General features: G+C 36.5%; 2 protein-coding genes across 5 annotated transcripts in view; one reads left to right on the top strand and one right to left on the bottom strand.

The window, feature by feature from the left end:
• The first annotated feature begins 103 nt into the window (after positions 1–103).
• LOC124291608 (metaxin-2-like) lies at positions 104–8,999 on the top strand. Its single transcript, XM_046728660.1, has 9 exons — positions 104–237; positions 648–695; positions 1,457–1,576; positions 2,890–2,966; positions 3,311–3,403; positions 3,676–3,714; positions 4,965–5,090; positions 6,307–6,383; positions 6,900–8,999. Exons 1-9 carry the CDS (start codon positions 195–197, stop codon positions 7,063–7,065), a joined length of 789 nt encoding a protein of 262 aa, XP_046584616.1. The 5' UTR covers positions 104–194; the 3' UTR covers positions 7,066–8,999.
• Positions 9,000–10,526: 1,527 nt separating this feature from the next.
• The window catches only part of LOC124291555 (src kinase-associated phosphoprotein 2-B-like), a 30,178-nt gene continuing 14,327 nt past the window's right edge, over positions 10,527–26,377 (bottom strand). For 2 of the 4 annotated variants that reach the window (XM_046728573.1, XM_046728582.1), the window contains 3 exons: positions 25,700–25,794; positions 25,243–25,339; positions 21,731–22,870 (listed from right to left, as the gene is read on the bottom strand). In XM_046728573.1, the coding sequence (XP_046584529.1) occupies positions 22,239–22,870; positions 25,243–25,339; positions 25,700–25,794 (824 nt within the window). In that variant the 3' untranslated portion in view covers positions 21,731–22,238. Of the gene's footprint in view, positions 11,102–11,615; positions 11,896–11,965; positions 13,591–21,730; positions 22,871–25,242; positions 25,340–25,699; positions 25,795–26,377 lie in introns of those variants that run through there. The other 2 variants (XR_006902242.1, XR_006902241.1) reach the window with 2 other exon arrangements.

Raw genomic sequence — 26,377 nt, 5'->3', positions numbered from 1 at the left:
CCTTTATAAACCGGCGATAGAAGTTAAAAATACCAGCCAATCGTTTCGTCGTTTCCAGTTACTAAATTTAGAATCTATTTGCGAAAATTCGTCAAAGGAAGTAGATGGCGCTGTAACCTGTCATGGCCGCCTCCTAGTGTACAGTTTGACATTGAACCGTCAGCGAAGCGACTAACGGCTGCACAGTATTCATTATGGCATCTTTAGTCGTTGAAACCATGCAGGCTGAACTAGGGGGTAGGACACGATATTTGCATAAATTGAATAAAAATCTGTACTATGACTTACACATCTGAATTAACAATATCGTGGCCCAGATCATGCGGGTGTGATTTCCCCGAATCCCCGGTTATATTGTCAGTCATCATCTAAAATGTCAGGAGCTCTTCCACTTTGTCATTCATATGTATGTGACGATAACTGGTGGCAGACATTCACTTTCAATTGTGCGGCGAATGATCACTTGATTGATGAAAGGGTTTTTTGGTTTCACTCCTGTAAAGTAAGTGCGCCATCGGCAAACTGGGTGGAATCATTGTTGTCAGTGAGGTTATCCAGTGAAGGAACCTGAGTATGCTAGGGGCAGTTTATCTCCCGATTCAGTGTATTAGAGTCATGCCTTTACATCACAACCTATTGCCTTACAGCTGCAGAACCCTGGCCAGACAATGCAGCCCTTTTCCAGCCATATCAAGGTAAAGGTTTATCTTGATAAAATTATATATTTATATTACTCAGATTACTTATCTATCATCCAGATGTTTTGTAAAATATTGATTCTAAATGCTATATTGGTACATGAAACACCACTTGAAGTTATACCGATCATCATTAATATTTCATATACAAGACTATGTGCTAATATTATACCATACAGTATCAGTACTAATTCTTAACCATAGTGTTAAATGATATGTCAACCAGGTCGATTTAATGGGAGTTCAAGTGAACAAGGTTTTACTGTAGCAAGGTTCAATTTAAGGAAATTAAACCTACTTGCATCCAGTGCAACCTCAGCTAATGAACTTGTTGCACAGACAAAAACAGGTCATAAAGCTGGTCAATATAAAAATATATATAATGCTTGAGTCATGGTCTTGATGATTTAGAACTGTATAACAAATTTATTTAATGTGCAATAATGTTAAATACAATGGTAGCCCCATTTCTCTTCACCAGAAATGTGTCATCAGTTAGCAGATGATTGTGGTCATCCGTCATCTAAAATATATGTTAAAGTATCATCCTTTGTTAGGATAAGCTACAGTGCACAGGATACTTCTACCTACATTTGTTATATCCATTGACTGGACATGTAATATATCTACACAATTTTAGTCGAGTAATTATGTAAAATAAGCAGCCTCATGCTACTGAAAATAATGTTTGGCCACATCTGCATGGAAACAGAACGAGCTTGATACTGAAACCATAGTAACCATATGTTACTGTCTAGTTGAACAGATCACATTTCCGGACTATGCCCAGTGTTTGAGTGTCAAGACATTTCTCCACATGTGTGGACTCAACTTCAATGTGGAGCTTCGGACTAACGCGGAAGAGATGTCTCCCTCAGGTAACTATCACCCATGTTCATCGTTAAGGCCATCCACATTAGATGGTTACCTTGCCTTGTTTTCAGTGTTAAGGAGGAAAAAAAAGCACTAATCATCTTTGAGTGACTGTTCTGTGTCTGTATTCCAGTGGGCAACTAGTCCCTGAAAAGAACATATTTTACAGAAAAATACTCTCAGTAAAAAATAAAATATATTGAAAGGGAGCACTGAGGTTTTCTTCATTTTCAGAAGCTAAACAAATCTGCAGGGAGATAATTTCTTGGAATTGCACAACATGTACAAAGGGTCTTACCACCCATTACTGCTGAAATTGTGTGTGACAGGAATATTTATTGCCCCCAACACCTCCCTGTCCTACTGTCAGTCATGTAGGCTGTTTTGGGGTAATTAGTATCAAGTGTTGCCAAATCTATTTTGAGAGCAAGCAGGATACCAGCTAAGGGTAGCATTTCTTGATATTCCTATGGCTGGACAACTGGATCTCACAAAAATTCCAAATTTACCGTACTTATATTCTCCAAAACCCAAAGGTTCTGTCTTCACTATATGTGGAAGTTTAATTAATGTCGCATCGAACAGGAGAGAACTTTTTTTTCTATTGGAAGTACAAAGACAGAGCCATGTCTTCTGATTGAAAAATGTTCACTAGAAAATGTGTAGGTGAGGTCACTCGTGTGGACAATACTGCTGTAGAATCTGTAATTAATTTGTACCAATCCTGTGGAACTGAAGCGAAAAAGATGATTTTGAATCGAGGGATTCGCAGAGAAAGTCTTTAATGCAGCAAACAGGAGCGGAAATCTCCTATGAAACAGACACTGCACCTGTCTTTACCTGTATCATGCCACATTGGCCATTTCAATCAATCTTTATTTCTTGTAGTGGAAACCACATGCCCATTCTACATTTACATTTGACTATGAGAGAGTACATATATACAATATACAATGTAGACAATAACATACGTGGCATTAAATAATTGCATTATGTATTCTTACATGAGCAAGTAGCTATTTAAGCTATGTTATATGTTGCAGTGCTCTTGGTTTGTATTAACTAGTCACTGGATATCAGAAATTGTCACTCAACATTGTTACATTTGTTATAGCGATCACCATTATGTTCCGATGTCCAGTAGACTTTCGAGATATTATGGTCTGCAGTTTGAATTCGTTGCTTATGACCTTTGTTCTGTCAGCAACATACCCTTTCTCATGGGATTTACTGAAGTGGTAAACATGGTAAATGTTGAAGATCGCCTTTCTTTTGGACCTCCCTTCCTCAATCATTCACTCACTGTTATATTCACCAGGTAAAGTTCCCTTCATCCGTGTTGGAGCCTTCCTTGTGTCAGAGCTTGATCCCATCGTAGCCTTCGTCAACACAAGGGTTGGTAGTGCAGTATTTTCTCACATCTTGATGTAAATAGTAATAAAAATTATACATGAACAAATATTAACTTTTAAAACTTTTTCAGGCTACATTCCTGAACCTTTCACAAGGACAAAAATGATAATGTGCAATGGATGTATCCAATTTTGAATATCTTTCAGCATATCTAGAATATTGCTAAGTGTATTATTCCTCAACAAACAAAGATCATAAACTATTTCATGAACATGATGTAAGTAAAATATATCACATGAATTTTTTATGTGTAAGTTGAAAAACAATTTAATGATCAACGATTACAAGGAGAAAATATTTTCAAATTAAACATTTTAACATTTTAGGGATTCCAGTTAAGCGGACATCTTGACGAGCAGGAGAAGTCTGAGATGCGGGCCTACATGGCTCTTGTTGACAACCTACTGGTAAATGCAGAGGTGAGTACAAGCATGTGCCCATGGAGATTCTGGGAAAAATAGGTCTCCAGTTCTTTGTGGCTTTTGAAAGAGTTGACCGACAGGCATATTGTTTAGACGTGTGTGGTAGGTGTTAATCATTGCTCATGCTATCAACCCCTAGGATATCTTTTCCAGCACACATGCAGTACTGTTCAGTATTGAATTATTAACAAGCTGTGAATGGAGAGTAAATGCTCATCAGTACAAACAGGATTGTACTGATGTAACTGATTGTATTCTAACTTTTTCAGTTACACCTTGCCTGGTGTGATCAACAAGTATCAGAAGAGGTAGGTGTATCCTTAGCTCTTATAAGTCAATCCATATCTGATTTATCATATAACTGACAGTATGGATAAAAAAATGTGAACTATATTTTTGGTATCATGATCCAATCCATGTACAAATAAGAGGAGCTACTTCAAGTTCCAAACTTTGATCCAATGCCTTTGTTCTCAATAAATATTTGTTTAATAAAATATGAGTATTTGGAAAGAGGTTCCTAATACGTCACCATGCTACTGTACACAAACCTGGTTACAAGTCATCTTTCACTATATGATAAATTCAGCAGTCCACTCAAACTTTCTTTTCATACACATCTAAAGCAAGTTCATTGAGGGAAAGTACATTTTAAAAGCCACTTATTGTTGAAGTCACTCAAGGTTATTGACAGATTTTTACCCACATCAACTTCAATATCGTACATATCAGCTGTTATGAATATAATAGGTATCAAGCTTGCCAAAGGCTAAGGTAATACAGTTTTTGTAATATTCCAAAGTGCTTCTTGTCATGTCTGAAGAGGGGTGGTGGGGTAGCCTAGTGGTTAAAGTGTTGGCTTGTCACGCCGAAGACCCGGGTTCGATTCCCCACATGGGCACACTGTGTGAAGCTCATTTCTGGTGTCTCCCCCCCCCCGTGATATTGCTGGAATATTGCTGAAAGCGGCGTAAAACCATACTCACTCACTCATGTCTGAAGATCAATCCACTCTGGTGAATTCAGAAGTTTTCCACTATGTAAGGTGAAAAAGATAACTTCCTTTGGACAATACTGGTATGCCAATTGCTTAGTTACCATGGTTACCACAAGAAAAAAAACCGATACATCGAGTGTGTATTTAGCTGTTGACCACAGTTTTGATTGGTCAAGGCTTGAGTGGATGATCACGGTGATACAGTTGTACAGTACAGTGTTAAGGCCAGACCAATCTTATTTCTTGTTTTATTGATTTTTGCCTTTAGAAAACCTAAAGGCAGGAGGGGAAAAAAAAGAAAGAAATATAAATAAATAAATACTAAAAGTATTTTACTTTTGGCAATTTATGAAGTGTATATGGGGCATAACACAATCTAAAAAAATTTTTTTTGTAAATTTACATGTTTGACCAATAAAACATCAGGATTTTATTTTTTGAGCGGGAAAAATTAACTTTTTTTTTTTTCTTATTCTTGAAAAAATACGAAAGGCGGATCCGTAAAACAAGAAATAAAATTGGTCTGGCCTAATCTTCACTAACTCGTATACTGACATCTAGGTGAGCAAGCCGCGGTATGGATGTATGCATCCCTGGCCACTCAATCGTGTGCTGCCATTCAAGAAACAGAGAGAGGTCCGGGCTCGACTCAGCAGCCTGGGATGGGGCAAGAAGACGGTGGACGAGGTGATAAACAGCCCATTATATCCAAGTTGTAATTTCTAGTCTGTGGGCTCGATACTTGGGGTAAAACAATACAGGGTCACAATTCAATACATATAATACAAAGGTGATGATACGATACGATATATGTATGGCAATACACATATTCACAGCATGTTCGAAGGGAAAAGCTACATGTATTTGTAGACACATGATGGTCATGTCTATTTTTGTAGTATACCGGTAGTTGAAACAATAATTCAATTCATTTTTTAAATTCAACTACCAAATGATAGGATGGGGAGTGTCATTAAATGAGAAGTAGATACGATAGGAAGTCTGTTGTCTTGTATCGAATAACTTATCGTGTGTTGCATCACTGCATGAAAACTCAGTGTGCCTGTGCATCATTTCAACCTTGGTAACTTTACAGGTTGTGATATTTTTTAATTCTGGCTATTGCAAAGAATGGTGACCCCATCTCCTTGCTTGCTCTCTGACCATTATCGTGCTGGATCATATTTGGTCTTTGTGATGTTGTGTTCAGATTTACAGAGCATGCCTGCTTGTAGCTATGCCTTCAGCAGCTCTATCTGTGGGGGATTCTAGGGGCATATGCTTGTCATAAGAGGAAGTTAAGGGGTTTGGTGGTCAGGTGCAGTGGCTTGGTTGATATATCCCAGTTGGGTATACATTGATGTCAATCAATGGAGTGTCTGCTCCAGATGGGATTATTTACTGCTGGAATATCATAGCTTTCGGCCGGAAAGTATGCCAATTGAATTTCAGAGGGACAAATTCCGCGAGTCAGACTATTCAGTTGTTCAACTTCCAAGTGTAATCCCAAATTTAACCGCTTTGACATTTGACCACGATTTGGTGCCTGACTCTAATGTGGCTAATTGTGTAATCAGAATTAGCATTACTAAGAAAAATCCCTAATTAATACCATTCATTTGGTTCAATACATGATAAGCATTTGAAGACCATTCTTGGTTCAATACATGATAACTTGACACGCATGGGAAACAATGGTAACATGAAGCACTGTCATTTCAGTGGACCACAATTTGCATTCAAGATTGGAATTGGTTCCAAGCCATCCATGCTTGTTGCAGATACAGATGATGTTCAGACTGTCATTCCTCTGTCAGTACTATGTTATTTCCCCTGAGAAGATCTGGATTATAATTGGTCTGATTGGCTGGTCATGTTATTATTCTGTTTGTTCTGTCTGCAGGTGTGTGACGACGTGAGAACCTGCTGTCAAGAGCTGTCTGAAAGACTGGATAAAAAGGCTTACTTCTTTGGAGACAAGTAATCATCTATTATTTGTATAACCCTAGGGATCACTCACTCAATGTTCTCTTGAAATATAAATTTAGGGACCGTTCATAATTTATGGTTAGGGGGATGAAGATGGTTTTTATAGAGAATCATGTACAATGTGAATGATACCCCTTAACCTTATGTACAAAGTAAGTGACCCAGCTGCATGTCATGTACAAAATCAATAAGCTGTTTTTCCTGTAAATTTTCAAAGGCAAAGGGAGTTTCGAACATAACTTGTTCTGTGATGTGGGGATGATTGCCCCCCTTACCTCATGCATGTGTATAGTAAATATAAAACCCTTATAAAATGAGAAAAAATATGAGATCTCCCACACGCATTAGAACAATAAACAATAAAAGCATTGAAGACTAAGAAGATTTATTAGGATAAGGAGTGATGATCATAAACAAAAAATTAATTTATGATTTTATTTCCAGCTTGTTTTTCTCACTTTTTGATGATGTTTTTTCCAATTGTAATTTGCTTGTGTTTGTTTACAGACCAACAGAGCTGGACGCGCAAGTGTTCGGTCACCTGTTTACTATCCTGACCACAGCACTTCCTGTTAGAAGATTTGCTGAAGTTATCGAAGAATACAAGAATCTAACAGCATTCTGTCAGCGGATAGATGAAAGGGTCTTCAAGAAAGCAGGACACAAGTTTTGATGATACAGTCTTCCCCTGTCTACCTGCAGCCATTGGTCATTGTGTGAAACTAGATCCATGCCCCCTGGGCCCCCTGGACATTGGTGGGGACGTGACTGTGATGTTTGTGTAGGCATAGTATGTGAAGGATAGACGCTAGAGGTGTAATGATACGGTGAGGCCGCGATACGATACATATCCTGATAAAATGGGCACGATACTTTTTTATCCCTATAATGCGGGTGCAATACAATTGCATCCCAATAAGAAGGGTGCAATACGATTGTATCCCGATAATGTGGGTGCAATATGATTGTATCCCAATAATGTGGGTGCAATACAATTGTATCCGAATAATGTCGGTGCAATATGATTGTATCCCGAAAATGTGGGTGCAATATGATTGTATCCTGATATGGGTGCAATACAATTGTATCCCAATAACATGGTGCAGTACAATTGTATCCCAATAACATGGTGCAGTACAATTGTATCCCAATAACACAGTGCAATACAATTGTATCCCAATAACATGGTGCAGTACAATTGTATCCCAATAATATGGGTGCAGTACGATTGTATTCCTATTAAATAAGTGTGATACAATTCGCATTATGATACAGTACTTTTATTTCATGAGTTTATATTCTCCTCCTTTTTGCTGGTGAATCACATCCCTGTATGACTTGTTCTCACACTGTAGAGCCCCTCAGAGGCGGTGGGGTAGCCTGGTGGTTAAGGCGTTGGCTCGTCATGCTGAAGACCCAAGTTCGATTCCCCACATGGGTACAAAAAAAACTACAATGTGTGAAGCCAATTTCTGGTGTCCCCCGCCATGATATTGCTGGAATATTGCTAAAAGCAGGGTAAAACCCAACTATCTCACTCACTCAGATCACAGATATCGTATGGGAGACACAAATGGCATTGTCGATTCTGCTAGCTATAGCCAATCAACTCTTACCAGCATATACTGTCTTTGAACAGCTTCTGTTATTATCAACAAGTTTTACATGAGTATAACTTTTGTTTAACAAATCGTATGCAATAGAGGTGTTGTAAATCAATGTATTGTATCTTGGGCCTTGTATCGGGATACAATGATACCTTGCCGTATCATTACACCACTAATAGAGTCATATCTGAAGGTCTGGTGCACAGTGTGTTTTTCAGGGTTTTAGGCTTATGAACTGACAACAACATTCCCAATTTCAGAATAAATTGAGAATATTTGGGTTATTTGTACTCTAAACAACAGAACAATCAACCTGTGACTAGTCAAATGAACAGACAACAGGGAACAAGCAGCCAGTGTAGAGCACAATTTCCACCCTTATGTACTTATTGAAATGATTTCATATTATAAAACAAAAATATTATGTTGCATGGTTCCAAATGGGAAGCTCTAAAATTACCAAAACATATCTTCACACATGATTCCATCTATTCACACAGCCTTAGTTGCTAAAGTTGTAGAGAATCTACAGTCAGAACCAAAATACTGTGCACATAGGATGATCCACAGTGGGATCCAGCTTAACAATCAGAAATTCATAGAAAATAACACAATTACTGAATAACATTTCCTTATCAATGGATACATTTTGGAAAAGATGTCTGATGAGATATTACAAACAGAGTCTCAAGTTTCAGGTTTTGGTAATACAAGATCAGAGACCATATATCCGTATATTGTCTCTGATAAGATTAAGACTTTGCATGACAATATATCACGAGGAGACAACTCTTTGAGTACCGATGTAGGCTTATCTCCCTTTGTTTAAAAAATCCTGTTTATGGATATCAAATGGTCTATCCTTTAGTAAGTAAAATGCATTCCTTTCCCAATGTAATATGGCCAGATGGACATGGTTTGTAAATGTTGTGTGTTTGATATGTGTGTCAGTAGCTGAAAGGGGAATGGTTATATCTGAAAATAAACAATTTGCATTTTATTGTCATGTGATTATTTTTTCAGTAAAATTGTAAGTTTTGTCAAGACTCCTCTACCAGCTTAACCCTTTCATTATTTGATAAATATTTTAAAAAATCAACAATATTTAACTCTAATAAACACTATTTTGTTCGATTCAGAAATATTTCAGGACCATACTGTCAAAACAAAATGTGTACCAGTAAATATTTCATCAAAATGAATTTATTTATTTATCCCTTTTGTGAAGCAACAGGAACTCTCGTAAAGACATTATTTTAATCTGAATATATATAAAATAGAAAATATAACTGAAAGTGAAAAAAATCATTATGATTTTCTTCAGAAGCATGGCAAAGTAACAAGAATCTTCTGCAGTTCAGCAAAGGAGCCTAATTTAGACATGTTCGGAAGTCAAGAAAATAATGTTGAGTTTGATTCCCAAGAGGGCTGCATATGACAGTAATACATCCAATACATGCACACACATTGTTATTTTCCTTTCCAGTGAGCAAAAAGATGCATGTTTTCAGTGTCTGGACTTCTTTAGTGAGTGAGCGAGTTAGTTCAGTTATAAGCTGCTATCAGCAATATTCCAGATGTATGGCGGCGGTCTGTAAATAATCGAGTCTTGACCAGACAATCCAGTGATCAACCACATAAGCATCGATCTAAGCAAATGGGATATGATGACATGTGACAACCAAATCAGCGAGCCTGACCACCCGATCCGTTAGTCGCCTCTTACGACAAGCATGGGTTACTGAAGATCAATTCTAACATGGATCTTCATGGGTCAGACTTCTTTACAATCAATTATGCTTTTGCCTTGTAAGGTGTGTATCACCAACATTTTACAATACAGTTATTTAATCTTCCTGTGTATACTTCTGTAATGTGTGGATGTGTGTGTTGACACTTCAGGAATCCTGATGCTGAACATTATCAGTTGTCCACTTATTCACGAGGGGGACAGGGGCTGATGTACCCTCTATTGAAGGGTGAGGGGAACATAAACAAACATATCAGACAATTAGCCAATACTAGATTTTCAGATGACATAGAATCTAGCACATGACAAGAAAAACAAATTTAGAGTTATCTCCCTTTCATCATTTTGCATTCACAAAACATCAGTAATTTCTGTACATCATTCGTGATTCAATTATTCGAGATGAAGAATTACTAACACGAAGTACCAAATGAATTCCCACAGTTCAACATTCCCAGCAGGTAACATAGAAAATGTTACTCACTTGTAAGCAGGGTACATTGAAAATAATAGCAGGCGCTCAGAAAACGACACGTGTGTGAGTTAAGATATGTGAATATGTACCTGTACGATCCAAACAACCAATGCTAACAATAAAAGGAATTGGCAAGGGAATCTGGTGTGTTCTTTTCTAATCTTACTACTTACATACCAATTATCGAGATAATTGCAAAATAATTATTCCATGTCTCACAGATACTCGTATAACAATGCATCGATACTTTGCACAGCGGAAAGTTGTTCATAAATTTTCATCTTGATTCAACAGGAAAACTCTTTTAATATATGTCTTTATTTCCATCACCGAGAGAGACAATACTCCTATTTTGACACAAAAGCTAAGTGACAAGTACATTTTGAGTTAACATTAAGATCTACAACAAAATATAAATATAGATAACACAAAAAGACAACATCAGAGAACAACCAACAACCTGCAGAAAGAGACCCTACAAAATGCAAACCAGCAGCAGGAACCATATGAATGGACCACTGACTGCCAGTAATGGAAAAATTAGCTTAGAGGAAAGGCACAAATGAGTAAATAATGCCTACAGCAAAACACATATGCTGATAGAAAGAAATAAGGTAACAAGAATATCTGCAGCCATCATCACTGATAGAAATAAATAAGGGAACACCTGACTGCACAGGAATATCTGCAGCAATTAATATACTTGAATATACTGGTAGTAAGAATTAAGGGAACACCTGAGCGAACAGGAATATCTGCAACAGTTAATATACTTGAATATACTGGTAGCAAGGATTCAGGGAACACCTGAGCGAACAGGAATATCTGCAACAATTAATATACTTGAATATACTGGTAGCAAGGATTCAGGGAACACCTGAGTGAACAGGAATATCTGCAACAATTAATATACTTGAATATACTGGTAGCAAGGTTTTAGGGAACACCTGAGCGAACAGGAATATCTGCAACAATTAATATACTTGAATATACTGGTAGCAAGGATTAAGGGAACACCTGAGCGAAAAGGAATATCTGCAACAATTAATATACTTCAATATACTGGTAGTAAGAATTAAGGGAACACCTGATTTAACAGGAATATCTGCAACAATTAATATCTTGAAATATACTGGTAGCAAGGATTCAAGTAAGAATTAACAGGAACACCTGGAGCAGGGAACAGCGAACAGGAATATCTGCAACAATTAATATACTTGAACATACTGGTAGCAAGGATTAAGGGAACACCTGAGCGAAAAGGAATATCTGCAACAATTAATATACTTCAATATACTGGTAGCAAGGATTAAGGGAACACCTGAGCGAACAGGAATATCTGCAACAATTAATATACTTGAATATACTGGTAGCAAGGATTCAGGGAACACCTGAGCGAACAGGAATATCTGCAACAATTAATATACTTGAATATACTGGTAGTAAGAATTAAGGGAACACCTGAGCGAACAGGAATATCTGCAACAATTAATATACTTGAATATACTGGTAGCAAGGATTCAAGGAACACCTGAGCGAACAGGAATATCTGCAACAATTAATATACTTCAATATACTGGTAGCAAGGATTCAGGGAACACCTGAGCGAACAGGAATATCTGCAACAATTAATATACTTCAATATACTGGTAGTAAGAATTCAGGGAACACCTGAGCGAACAGGAATATCTGCAACAAACAATGTACTTGAATATACTGGTAGCAAGAATTAAGGGAACACCTGAGTGAAGAAGAAGATCTGCAGCAATTAAAATGACCCAATCTGCAATATAAAATAGTTTACCTGTTTATCTGAAACTCCTCATTCATTTTTTTAATCCCCTACTTGATTGCAGGCACAGTGCTCTGAAACTGATTTTATCATCCTGAAATCAGAATGACTTCAGTGGAAACATAAGCATACAGAACCATGACTACACTGATAGAAGGAAATGCTATCAAAGGCTCTGCTCTTTGTATCTTAATCTTATATCATTACTTTAAACTTGAAACAAAGACTGTTTCAATGGACAAAACAGAATTTTAAAGTAATCGTAGAATGTAAGCTACCATGGCTGTTAGGAACCCTAAAGCTGACTAAATTTGTTTTAGTTGAATTGTTTGTCATTACATTTTGTCATCGTATCCCAATTGCGTAGATCAATGCTCATGATGTTGATCACTGGATTGTCTGGTCCAGACTCGATTATTTACAGACAGCCGCCATATAGCTGGAATATTGCTGAGTCTGGCGTAAAACTAAACTCACTCACTCATTACATTTGATGGCTGAAAATGTCTGTTGTTTTACGCTGGACTCAACTATAATCTTTCAGCTATATGGCAGTAATCTGTAAACAATCAAGTTTGGACCACACAATTCAGTGATTGACATCATGAGCATCAATTATTGCAGTTGGGGTATGATGACATGCAACAGCCTGACCACCCAATCACACTCCACATATAGTACAGCAATCATGGGTGGCTGAGGACCAATTTTAACCCACATTTTCCTGGATGCATGAAGGTGGCTCTTGTACATAAGAGGATTTATTTATTTATTAATGTTCCATATCCTCAGTTTGACCTGACATTATTGTATCATTAAAAACACACAAGTTGGAAATATGTTGATGTATTATTGCACTTTGTTTACAGATAAGATCTAAAATTGAAGAATAATTTACACGAGACCTCTGTATGAATCAGCTACAAACATCATCAAAACATGACAATATTCTGATTAAATGTATATCACTGCTAGCCCAACCACAGCTACTATTACCACTGGTCAAACTGCTCAGTCTGTGAGGATGACCGTACATGATTACATAGCCCGATAGGCAGGAAACAGCAATTGTTTCGGGACCAGACCATAATTTGAGGTGTCCTTAATTCGTCCAATCCACCAGCCTTGTTTGTCATAATCTCGGCTGACGATGTGAATAATGTCGGCCACCTTGAAGGACAATTCGTCTTCAGAGTCGGCCTTATTTGCCCACTTCCCGTAATACATATTCTCAAAATCCTCGTCCGGGTTGACAACGATCCTGATCGGTAGGCGAGGCGGGGGCTGTTGTTTGTCAACAGGCTTGGTCTGGGAGACTGCTTGTTTGGGGACAGCGGGTATCTGGGGTATAGGTTGTTTTGGGACAGCGGGTATCTGGGGTATAGGTTGTTTGGGAATGGCTGGCGGAGGCATGGATGGAAGCTGTGGCGTTCTGGCATCATCGTACATCCCTGTTGTATCCTTGTCGAGTGCCTCATACCTCTCGCCGCCTGGGGTGACGGCCGCTGCTATGTCGTCGTATTGTTGGTTGTAGTAGTTGGAGAAGCCATCGCTGAAGATTTCATAGGTGTCTTCTGAAAGTAGGTGCAATTCTATTAGTGTCATGATACCAGAATACACAATGGACATGTGATATTGGTAGCATTTATCAAACAGATATCCTGTAAATACTGAAATATATAGAGAATACTACACGAGGTCTCATTACATACGAATTATACGAAACGAGTGTCCTTCCTATGGTATCTGACCGAACGAAAGCAATCGAAGGAGAAAATAAGGGAAGATGCATTAATATAAATCCTACATAATATACACGTAACATGTTCCTGAAAAGCTGTATCAGGGTCTAAATCCACATTTTCAGAGTGGCTTCTTTAAATCAGAGAACAAGTACCACGGTTCGAAAAAATATGATTACATCATCAGTTTAGGCCTGGGTATGGTGTCTTCAGTTACCTGCACTTTCATACATCCAGGAAGGACATGTAAAACGAGCAGCTTTTTACCATATTTATGCACAGTACTATTCAAAACCATCGTGGTAAAATAAGCCTCAGAGCGGGGTAAATTAAGTAGATCTGTTCAATTGAAAACATATTTGTTTAGGAGATAAATAGAAAAGAAGAAAGGTTATTATCATTTATCTATTGATTGCTTTTTTTCCATCCCTTCTAGTTCTTTTATTAAATTTCTAGTTAATCATCAGCTCTTTATGAAGGCAGATATTATTGAAATTAATCATATCAACATTCTTCACGGTTTTTCTCTGTTTCGGTTGGTTCACTCTCTAACTCAGTCTCTCAGTTGTACAGCACTTCTGACCTCCTCCCTCACTATACAGCCATTCCAATTTACTTCCTCCCAACTTTACATTCATTCTATGCTCCCTCCCCCATTTTACAGCTGTTCCCTTATTTATTTCCATCAGTATGCATCAGGAAGAAACATAGGTCATAAAAACTAACACAGCATAAGATAGAGTATTTCAATTCCTTTATCATGGTATATATTTCAACATGTACAAACTTTGTAAAGTTTTCACTTTATTTTTTTAAATTATTCTTACTACAGATTTAAAATTACCTAACTAGTTTTATAATCCTCTCAGCATGCATTATGACAAAAGTAACATACTTACCACCAAGAAGAGAACTACCGAGGAACAGAGGCCGAGAAGGCCTTTAAAATTACCAATACTTGTAGGCAGAAAGATTTGACAAGATTCTTACAACATATAATGTAGCTTACTGTAAACATGTCGAGCAAGCAGAGGGCATTGATGGATAATTTGAGAAAGTAGGATTTTCCTTCACACTCTTTTGAGTAATATACATGATAGAAATTCTATTCAAGGTATTAATACAGGAATATTTGTAGCATATTCTTCAAATATTCCACATGTCAGCAATAAAATACATCACAAGAACTTCTCCTGCGTTATCGATACCAGTAGATGTTACCAAAGATATTCTATAGGATAGAAAGATGACCCTTGATCTGCTATGTGAAAAAACAGATAATACTTACCGATTGTAATCATAATCAAATCATAACAAAAATTATATATACATACCAATGAAGTCACAGTTTCGAAGATTAGAAAACACATGTCTGAATTAAAAGCATAAGCATTAAAATGAAGCATTGGTACATGTATATATATGCTAATATACTGAAGGATGAGAGCATCCTTTGTTAGTATTTAGGTACATGTGAGTAGGCTTTGACAGTACAGGTGGATCCAAGTACATGTGGATCCAGTTAGAGATCCATGAGTATGTGACTTTCTATGTAGAAATCTTTACATAAATAATACTCTGGAGGTAAGGTGAGGTGGCAAAGGGTTAACACTGCACTCAAGATTAATAGCACCAACACTGCAATGTTCATTATCTGGATACACGACCAGTTTAATAACATAACTGCTAAAGACTGTCACTGTATTACTTGTGGGTTATGTCATATTGGGAGTATGTGTACACATGAAAATCTACCAGAATGCTCTTGTGAAACATTTCCATTTTGAAATATTTCTCACACTGATTGTTTCACATTTTGTGTTTCACATTTTGTGTTTCACATTTTGTGTTTCACATTTTGTGTTTCACATTCTGTGTTTATATAATCCAGGTTGCTCACCTCTGTAAACATCAGAATATGGACTGCTCTGGCTAGTCTACATACTAATGGAACTTACAGTACATAAACATCACTTCATTTTTCCACTGACCATAATCCAATATCATCTAAGCAAAGCCTTAAGCTGGGTTCTTGAATACAGCATCACTCTACTTTGTGTGCTACAGAAAACTAGGGTAGGCTACGGTATAGACTAACACTTAGTCTCGGAATATATATTTTGGCAGTAACAAACAAACCCATTTAAATTGAATAGGAGCCCCAGTGAGATTGAAGATTCCTGAACCTGAGGAAATCTAGACTTGCTTCATTTAGGGCTTTAGAATTACAGAGAGGGCCAGGCTGTAGGGAAAATGATGTGGTTCAGGGACTAGGTACGATAGGGCAAGAAGTGAGATGGGTCTGTTTGACTGACTGACTGACTGAGTTTGGTTTTACGCTGCTTTTAGCAATATTCCAGCAACATCACGGCGGGGAACACCAGAAATGGGCTTCACACATTGTACCCATGTGGGGATTCGAACCCGGGTCTTCGGCGTGACGAGCCAACGCTTTAACCACTAGGCTACCCCACCGCCCCATGGGTCTGTTTGAGGTAGTGGGTATGTTTGCATGTATTTGTGGGAAGAGGTGTATGTGAAGGGTGGGGTAACTTTAGAAACTGGGCAGTTTAGGAGTCCAGTGGTTAAAGAGTTGATTCACTTGACTGAAGACCCAGGTTCTATTCACCTCATGGGAACAATGAGTGAAGCATTCTTAGTGCGCCTTGTTGCTGGGATACTGACAAACATCAAAGATTTACAACATTAAACCAAAAATCTCAAACGTGACTGAAATTAATATATTTTTTGTACTGGACTTGGCTATAATGAACAATATCAATTTACTCAACATCGGAGTCCATGGTCTCTCTTTCATTTTTTCTCCTTACAACTATCCTACTCACAAAAAGTTAAGGACAACCTATTCTGAAATATTACTGGAGTTAATCTGCCAAAGCATGACAGATTAACTACTCTGGGCGCTGTTGTTCAAAACAACCTTAGCGCTAAGGCTACCTTAAGTCAGTGTTAAAGTATGGGAGTTACGGTCACCTTAGCGCTAAGATCGCTTTGTACAATGGCACCCTGATATTAAAGAATTTCATGTTCGCTAACTTCCTGTGACTAGTGCACTATAATCTAACGTAGCAATAATCATCAGCAGTCAGAACCTACCGTTTCTATATATATTATTCTGATTCAAGAATATTGAAACTGAACACTATTCTCTACAAAAATTGATTTCATCTGAACCTGGCTGTGAACTGTGTAACATATTTGTTGAACAACCTGCCCAAAGTTGTACTTGTATCTAACAGCGAGATGAGATAACCATGAAAGTTTTTTAAATACAACAAAAAATAACATGGTAAATAAAACAACACAACATTGTAATGATGACTGCATTTTATTGAAAAGCATGCAGACGTATGACATATTCCAGTAAACACAACATGTTTTAAGTAGTTCCTATATCACTTAATTCACAAGTCAACAAAGCCATTGAATAGCCATCTTGCTTCAGTGTTTCACGGTTTAGATTCCATCATGCACAACATTACAGAAGTAGTAAAATGCTTCTTCGGGACCAGATAACACACACATATACAATCTGGTATTCAATAATTACAGTAAAAGAACTGAACTAACCAATAAACGTACTACATCATTCCTGGTAATGTGATAAATATTCAAAGAATCACAGTAATTGTCCATTGCCCTGTGGCACATATACAATATGAACAGCTGTTTATTTTGCTCCATCATGTAGAACCAACATAGATCAAGATACTAATGAAGTCTGAACCCGCCAAACCCTTTATGGCATATTATATATGTATATATGGGATTGGAGAGTTTAGAGGGGATTCAAGGCTCAGCAATGTGAGGCATGGGAATAAAATATAATTGGAATTGGAACACTGATTCAATTGTGTGTAAAAAGTTCCTTTATATATATTATTATTTTACCTTATCCTGACTCATACTCATAGTAAGTCAGGATAAGTACTAGGGGTGTCATGATACACCAATCTCACGATACGATACGTATCACGATTTTAAGGTCACGATACGATACGTATCGCGATACATAATTTTCGTGCCTTTTCATAGCATTACCTTACAGGCAACGTACGCGCTGACGCGCTCGCTGATTGGTCCATCAAAATAGTCTAGCCAATCACAAAAGCTGTTAGTTTCCAACCTATTTTTTAAGTAAAGCTAGCTACATCTATTTATCGGAGCGGTCTCGTATCATTTTACTATCAACACTTTGAAGGAGATGGATATAGCATAAAAATTTGAATCGATAAAGTTTTAAAATAGGAATCGATACACGCAAGCATGTATCGCGTATCGTATTGTCAGTAAAAATGTATCGATGCATCGATACATTCACGTATCGCAACACCCCTAATAAGTACAATTAATATTTGTATCAAAAATTACATTTTTCAGTACCTTTTCTATATCTTTTCAATTTTAATTTCACAAATCACTCTCTATCACACTCTTCGTGACAAATGAACATGTTTGCAATCTGTGACTGACATTCTTTTATTTTAGAGTGAATTCATTCGTGTGTTTTGTGGATTTGTGTTAAGCAGTATTTGAGATTCATGGTTAGTAAATGAGGCTCAAATAGAAACTCAAATGGTATTCAGGATTCACCATATATTGGCACCCCATTTAACTAGCATGACTAGCTTTTTGTAATGCTGTACATCATAGAGTTGGAGAAGATTCCAAACATGTTTTTTTCAATGATTCGCAATCTTTGTAAACAAGATCACAGCACAAGCATAGAAAGCACTTTTTTCTCCACTCCTAGCACCAGGTCAATGCAATGACGCATATCAAAACTAAACAACTGCTTATCAAGTAATTGATATAGAAATACGGAAATAATCATAAAAAAATGTCATGCATAGATCTTTGCTAAGGCACATCATAGGCCTTACATTTTTGTTTTGCCTGTTTACATATCTGCCGGACTTAAAAATATAAAGTTAAGAAGAACAACAATCAGAATGACTGCCAAACAACAGCAAAGACATTTTTTCAAATAAAAATATTTTCCAAAGAATTCTGAAGACAAACCATCATTACAAGCCAAATTTTAGATACATATGATTTATAAGGCCCCATAAGAGACAATAGTCAAAATCAAATTTAAAAATGACTTATTTTAACCTACCAACCAAATTTATCACAATGAAAATCCACAAAAAGAAAAAAACACGAAAAAAAAGTCTGTCCTAATCTTTAAAACCTATAACATTAAATGGAAGGCATGAACAAACAGACAAAGAAAGTAACAAACAAACAAACACTGAAGCTTGCATAGAAAATACACTGAAGGCCACGGTTGGCATACTATCTAAGGCAACACCAATTTTATTTCTTGTTTTAAGGATTTTTGTCCTCAGAAAACCTAAAGGCAGGAGGGAAAAAAAATATAAATAAAATCACCAGTCAAAGTAATATTCCTTCTAAATACTCAAAGTATTTTACTTTTAGCAATTTATGAAGTGTATATGGGGCAAAAATATCTAAAAACATTTTTCTTGTAAGTTTATATTTTTGGCCAATAAAACATTAGGATTATATTTTTTGAGCGGGGAAAATTAGTTTTATTTTTTTCTTAATCTTGAAAAATATGACATGCAGATCCGTAAAACAAGAAATAAAATTGGTGTGGCCTAACCTTAACATATACATGATATAAGTACAACTACTTCTATATCTAAGTGTTTACGCTGATATGAGCTTTGTGGAGATGCATTCTACTTTAATACAAGACCTGTCAGAATCAGCATCATGATAAAATATGGCAGTAACCAGGGTAAAGATGGCAGGCATTTCGGTAACACTTTATAAACATTTCAACACAGACCGACGACAAAGGGTAGAGCTGAATTGGAATAATTCATCAATTTTCATAGCTTCCTAAGACTTGACCACCTCACTGGAATGACCAAAGAGTGTCAGATTGACTATTTCTTGACTTTTTTCTCTTATAATAAAACATATACTGGACAAAATAAGTTAGGGATATTGATATTTTTATGATTTATATTCTATCAGTGTGTCAATGAGTAAATAGATCATTATTCATAATTTCAAAATTTACATATGTCCCTATTTTTGTTTTGTTTTAAACATATTTTATTCAAAAATGAAATTGATTGGGCACAAGCTATCCAACTTAGGAATGCCCTCTCCCTATTTTTGTCAAGTATATTTAGTTAAATAAATGTGAAAATAAGATGGGCTATTACTTAGAGAAGAGATGATGGAAAGTTGGACTTTAAAGCATGAGTCGTGGTGAATATGAGGGGTGTAACGATACAGTTAGGTAACGATATGATACATCTCAATAATATGGGGGTGATACGATTCGTATCCTGATACAGCAGTTATATTTCATAAGTTCTGATTGTCTCCCTTTCTACAGGGAAATCACAACGCTGAATCGTTTGTTTCTAAATCTTAGACAGCAAAGATGTGTATTGAACGGGAAGAAATATAAGCTTAGGGGCATTGTTAGATTCTGCTATTTATAGCCCACCAGGAAATTTTATGAGAGAATCTGCATAAACTGGTTCTTGAACAATTTCTGATATTTTTCACATATTTACGTCAATATAACCTTTAATGTAATGAATCGTATGTACTGATGTAAATCGATGTATTGTATTGTGAGCCTTGTATTGAGATGCAATGCTGTATTGCCGTATCGTTACACTATTACAGTCTGTTTGGGTTCAAATGAGAACGATGAATGATTAAATAACTCGAAATAGGGATAGGTGCACAAAACATAAATAAGACACATGGTCCTAAAACCTCTGTACCCAACAGGATCTAAAATCTGACGTTTTATGATCAATCACAGAAAAAGTTGTTTAAGAAACTATCATGTAACATTGTTCTGTTTTCACGCTTCACACCAAAGGGTGACAAACGGCTGGTGGAACAGCCCGGCCGTTTCCTGACTAGTAGGGGGCCGTGCTGAGATGCACCTGAAATGCGTGCCTTTTGTCACCTCTCAGTGTGAAGAATGAAAATAGAACAATGTTACATGATAGTTTCTTAAACAACTATTTCCGCGATCAATCATTAAATGTCAGATTTCAGATCCTATTGGGTACAGAGGTTTCAGGACCATGTGTCTTATTTATGTTTTGTGCACTTATCCCTGTTTCGAATTATTTAATCATTCATCGTTCTCATTTGAACCCAAACGGACTGGAATCATATGATGACATATTGATACGAAGAAAGATGGCATACATGGTAACTAGAACCACACTGTTTTTTTACTTTAGTTCATCATGTCTGATAGTTAAAAATAGAAAAATGGCCAAAATGTTTTGTTTACATCAGACTTTAATATCAGTAGGTGTCATTCAGTATCATGCCTGTTGTATCATGTCCTCTCCTGATACATATCGAATCATGATACTTTAAGTATCGTCCTGCCCCAGATACCATTTGAAAAAAAATCAGTTGAAATCCATCACACTAAAATTACATAATGCAACGTGAATAAAACAAATGATTTTGACATTAACTGATGAAAATCCACAATGGAAACTTATCATGTCCATAGTTACTGAATGTCATCAGCACCTACAAGGATGAGGAGTACAAAATGTTAAATACTTCTTACTGTAAATTATATTAAAAAATCAAGCATCCACGTTATTACCACATACAATGCCAAACATAAGAATAAAATGTGAATTTCAGTTTGGTTAAAGCAAATTGATAAAAAAGATTATTTAAAAACTAATTTCCATTTTAGAGAAGAGGACATGTAACACTTGAGAAATCATCAGAAACAATGGCTGCATTACCCTAAAATATTGCTTATTGAGCAGAAAGTAACTTTAGAAACTTTAAATTTAATTAATTTTGTGATTTTATATTTCATATTTTTATTTAAGGTTTAAAGTCATCCTAACATGAATCAAAACCTATCCATAATTTTACGAAAACATAATCATCACAGAATATTTTGAGAATGAAAAACGAGTAAAATTAGTTTAATGTATACAAAAAATTTGTACATCTTGAATACCTTGTCAATACAGCTGTATAATAACTGACTGAAAGGTGAAATAACAAAACAAAATCAATGTTAAGCAGGGCTCCAGATAATTTTTCAACATCAGGAGTATGTACTCCTTATTTTTTCAATACAGGGGTACTGGAATACCTTAGAGTACATCTAGAGTACTGAACGGAATTTAATGGAGTATCAGTAATCTTGTGTTTCGTTTCATATATGCACCACAACATTGCTACTCTTGTGTAAACAGGTCAATAAACAATAAAACAATACTTTTTCAGATAAGTACGTCTGTAAATGATTCTAAGACCGTACAGCATTGCTGTAGTGCGTATCTGCTACGTTTTCTAAATTATTTCCTAACGCATCATGCATATTTTATATCTGCACATATGCCAATACGACCATTATCTGGAGCCCTGGTTAAGAAATCATGAACATTTTGATTCCACAGTGTTATTCATATGGCTCGATAAGCTCGGATGAGATAATGTTTTGGAACAAGGCCATACTTTTCATCTATCCGGCCCACCCACCAGTCCTTGTTGTCAAACTCTCGGTTAATAACGTGAATCATTTCCCCATGTTTGAAGGACAGCTCCTCATCTGAATCGGCTTTCCAGTCCCATTTTCCGTAATACATGTTCTCGTAATCTTCCAGCGGATTGAGAGACAACTCCAGCTTGGGTCTGGGGATGGGCTTAGTGGGTCGTGGTGGGGGTAGGTCTGGCAGGGCTGGTGGTGGGGGTAGGTCTGGCAGGGCGGGAAGGGGCTGATCCTGTTTGGATGGTGGCAGAGGTGGTGGTGGTAGATCTGGGAGAGGCATTGAAGGCTTGTTCATGGATCGCATTGGTGGCGGAACTGGAGGTGGTTTTTCTGTAGGCTTTTCTGGAGTTGTTGATGGTTTTTCAACATTTGCCACATCATCATAAACCTCGTCCATTTCACCAATAATTTCGTCTTGTTTTGCAGCCGACTCAGCATCATCATAGACCTCTTGATCGTCATTACCATTAGGTTGTGGAACATCGATGGTAGTGGACATTGATTTCACCTGCTCGGCTACCTCCTCCATATCCTCATAAATATCGTCTGAAAAGCAGTTTAGAGGTATGCAATTACCCCAAAAACCAACTGAGCTGTATCCATTGACGCATGCATGACAGACATTTTAAATATTTGAAGTGCATTTTTTTAATGTAACATACACCAATCCTCTTGTTTCTGCTGAATTAAGACTATTTCAACAAAGGTAGGTTGCAACATTTCGTAATAGGTCAGGAGTGAGTGAGTGTGTTGGGTTCAATGCCGCTTTCAACAGTATTCCAGTTACATCAGACCATGTCAGTTTAATGTGGAACAAAGTCCAAAGTGATGCAGGTTGCTCAGGTATTTACCAAACCAGTATCTGTATGGGGTTGATACATCAAGAAACAAACCCAGATTTGAAACCATGAACACAGGTGCCTGATGTACCAAAGGGACACAACTCATTGTGACGCCTAAAACAACTGGCCCACCCGTACCCAAACTAAGGAAGGACTATTTACCATTTTACTATTAGGAAGATGGCAACTCTGTGCCACATAGGTTTACAGACCAAATACTAAAAAATATGCATTTTATACACTGGTATTAGAAAGTTTCCAAACCAATTCACCAAAATGTAATCTCTTAACATTAACTTATCTACCCCTATTATGGTAAATTATGTTTATAATGAATTCAAAGAGACAATTAATTATAATACGTTAAAACCATAGTTCATTACATACATTTCGACAAAAATAGACAGCAAGTGACTGTGACATAAAAAACAAAGTCTATTATATCGGAGAGTTTTTTAAAAGCATGTTCATTATAAACATTGTTTACTGTATTTAGACAGATAAACAGGGGACATGCTGTGACCTCTGTATGGAACTGATGTAAATGTTTCTGTGTTGTCCGCTGTATTAAGCTGTTAAGCTGTATTTTGAAAGCCTTTTCCTGTAAATTGTTTCCAACTGTGCTTTTTATCTACATGTGGGTTTGCTATGGTTATCCTATCCCCTAATCTATTCTCTGTTTAACTTCACTATTACCGCATCTCACGACTGAAGGCTACGGATCAACCTGCTGGAAAAGTCTGCCAACTGGGCTGTGTAATTTACATAACACTTAACTACCTCTGATAGCTGCACCCATAATTTATTACCTGAAAACATGGATAGCTAATTCATTAAAGTAAAATAAAATAAATTTAGAATAGAATCTACCAATACCCTCCTGAATTACTTACCTCTAATATTGAACAATAACAACAACTTCTTTTACCGTTATCAACAGTACAAGAATCTGTATTGAAGTGTCGCACTCACGAAATAACAGTACATGCTATCCATAAAGTGTGTTCAATATTGTACGTAAAAACATAAAAATGGCGATTTTCCCAAACCCATTGTGTCTTTCATTTCTTATCTGGAATCATTATTGAAAGTCATCTTTACATAAAATTACATATACATATTTGGAGGTGTTTAACCTAATTAAGAAAGAGATTGTTAAAATGATTTTTAAAATACTTTACGATTTGTAGCAAGTCATATGTAGAAATGTTCTGTAAATCATACAACCTACAATGGCAGACTTTCCCTATGGGACGATTCGTAGCCCCTGTAGTGACGTACAGGAAAACCACATCAAATAAATGGATTTGGGGACACAGCAACAGCAGTCATATGTGGGGATGTGATGAACGGGAAAACAAGGTATTGTGGTCTGTATGTTAGATATTGCTACATGGACACAGACAAGAATGATAGATGCTACTCTAGATTATTTCTGTTGACTTTGCTACACATTGTTTGACTACTTGTCAAAAATCTATTCGGTGCAAAATCTAGAACACTACACAGGTTGTGCTGTAATGAAGACTATTTAGTTTAAGGAATGTTTTCCTAATGTCATTTCTTGACCTACAAAAAGTTATACATATTAATACTTAATGATAGATCATATTATCACAAGTATGTACATTTACTGTTTTTACAACATAATGTGTGAATTACAATACAAGACAATTAAAAAGAAGTGTCTCTTAAGTCATAATTACTCAATCTTTAATCATAATCATTTAACATAATAAATCTGATATAATCAATATCTTCAAACTGAAAATATTTTCAATTATTTTATATAATAACAGACATTTCGTTAAAGTATCATAACACAGAACATTGAATTAGTATTTTCAGTTCTTTTACAAAAAGTATCACACATTTTCTTATCAGATCATAATTCATCATTATTCCCAAAAATTATTAATGATAATTGATAAAAATAATAGATACATTTACTGTAAATTGTATCAAGCATTATTTCATAAATCTTATCCATCAATCATACTAAAACATATTCTTGTAATACTACATGTGTCCCAAGAAGGCTACATGTTAATGAAGCAAGCGTTATTAGCAGCTTACCAAACTCGCCCTCTATCGGTATGTCACCTGTTGGTTCTCCACCACTCTCGATGATCGAACGCCACACCTGAAACTCCTCCTTCGACTCTGCGAGAAACTGGAAAAATCGAAACAGAATATGAATGCAAGAGGTGTAAATGTGACAATTTTAAATTCATCTGAAGAAGGGGATGATGTATATTTTTTTAGACAAAAATTTATCTGTTGAAAATAGCGGAAAAACATTATTCTATGAAATCAAGAGAAGCATGTCAATCTTATCTTTTAGAATCATTTGAAACATAATGGTATAAAATCACATGAATCATTTTAAGATAATACTATGAAATCCTGTGAAACATTTTACTGATAATTCTATGAAATCCTGTGAAACATTTCACAAGCCTACATACTGTCCACTCATCTTGGATGCTGTGTATTTGATACTAGACACACTCAGGTAATCACTACATCTGACCTGGTATGACCGTTTTCCTGGCGCCACCATCTCAAAGCTCAACTCCTTCTTGGCAGCCTCCTTGACGTGTTGTGGTGCTTCACGGAACTCATAGCCTGCAAGTAAGGAATGCAGTATAATAATCCACACCAACTCTTGTACCATATGTACCATGTAAACAGGTTTGGCCATAAGGTTGAGGTAAGATAACAGAGGGTTTAACGTCAGATTCTTGCTCTCACATAGCAATGTATGTGTGCATGTGCACATGTGTGTCTCTTTGCTAGTACTTATAAATGATACGTGGGTTAATTGTGATAGCCCATTGCAATACCAATGCATAGTTTAACACACCTTACTCAAACACAGTATACTGGCTCAGAGAAGACCAGTCCTTGTTTTAGGGACCGTTCATAATTTATGGCAAGGGGGATGACGATGATTTCAATGCAAAAGCATGTGCAATGTGAATGACCCCCCCAAAAAAAAAAAAAAAACGTACAAAGTAAGTGACCCCTACTTGCATATCATGTACAAAATCAATGACACCCCCTCCCCTTCCCATAATTTTTATGTACACTGAATTGCTGACCCCCCAAGTACATGTGTACAAAACGGATGATTCCCCTACCTCCCCAGAACAAAATGGGTGACCCCGCCCTTAAAAATCACCTTTTCTACATGCTGTTTTCATATACT

The sequence above is a fragment of the Haliotis rubra genome, unplaced genomic scaffold (genome assembly GCF_003918875.1).
Source record: "Haliotis rubra isolate DU_JTF1 unplaced genomic scaffold, ASM391887v1 Scf113, whole genome shotgun sequence".
NCBI classification, from domain to species: Eukaryota; Metazoa; Mollusca; class Gastropoda; order Lepetellida; family Haliotidae; genus Haliotis; species Haliotis rubra.
The sequence above is the reverse complement of the archived record's forward strand: the minus strand, read 5'-3'. Positions and strand labels throughout refer to the sequence as shown.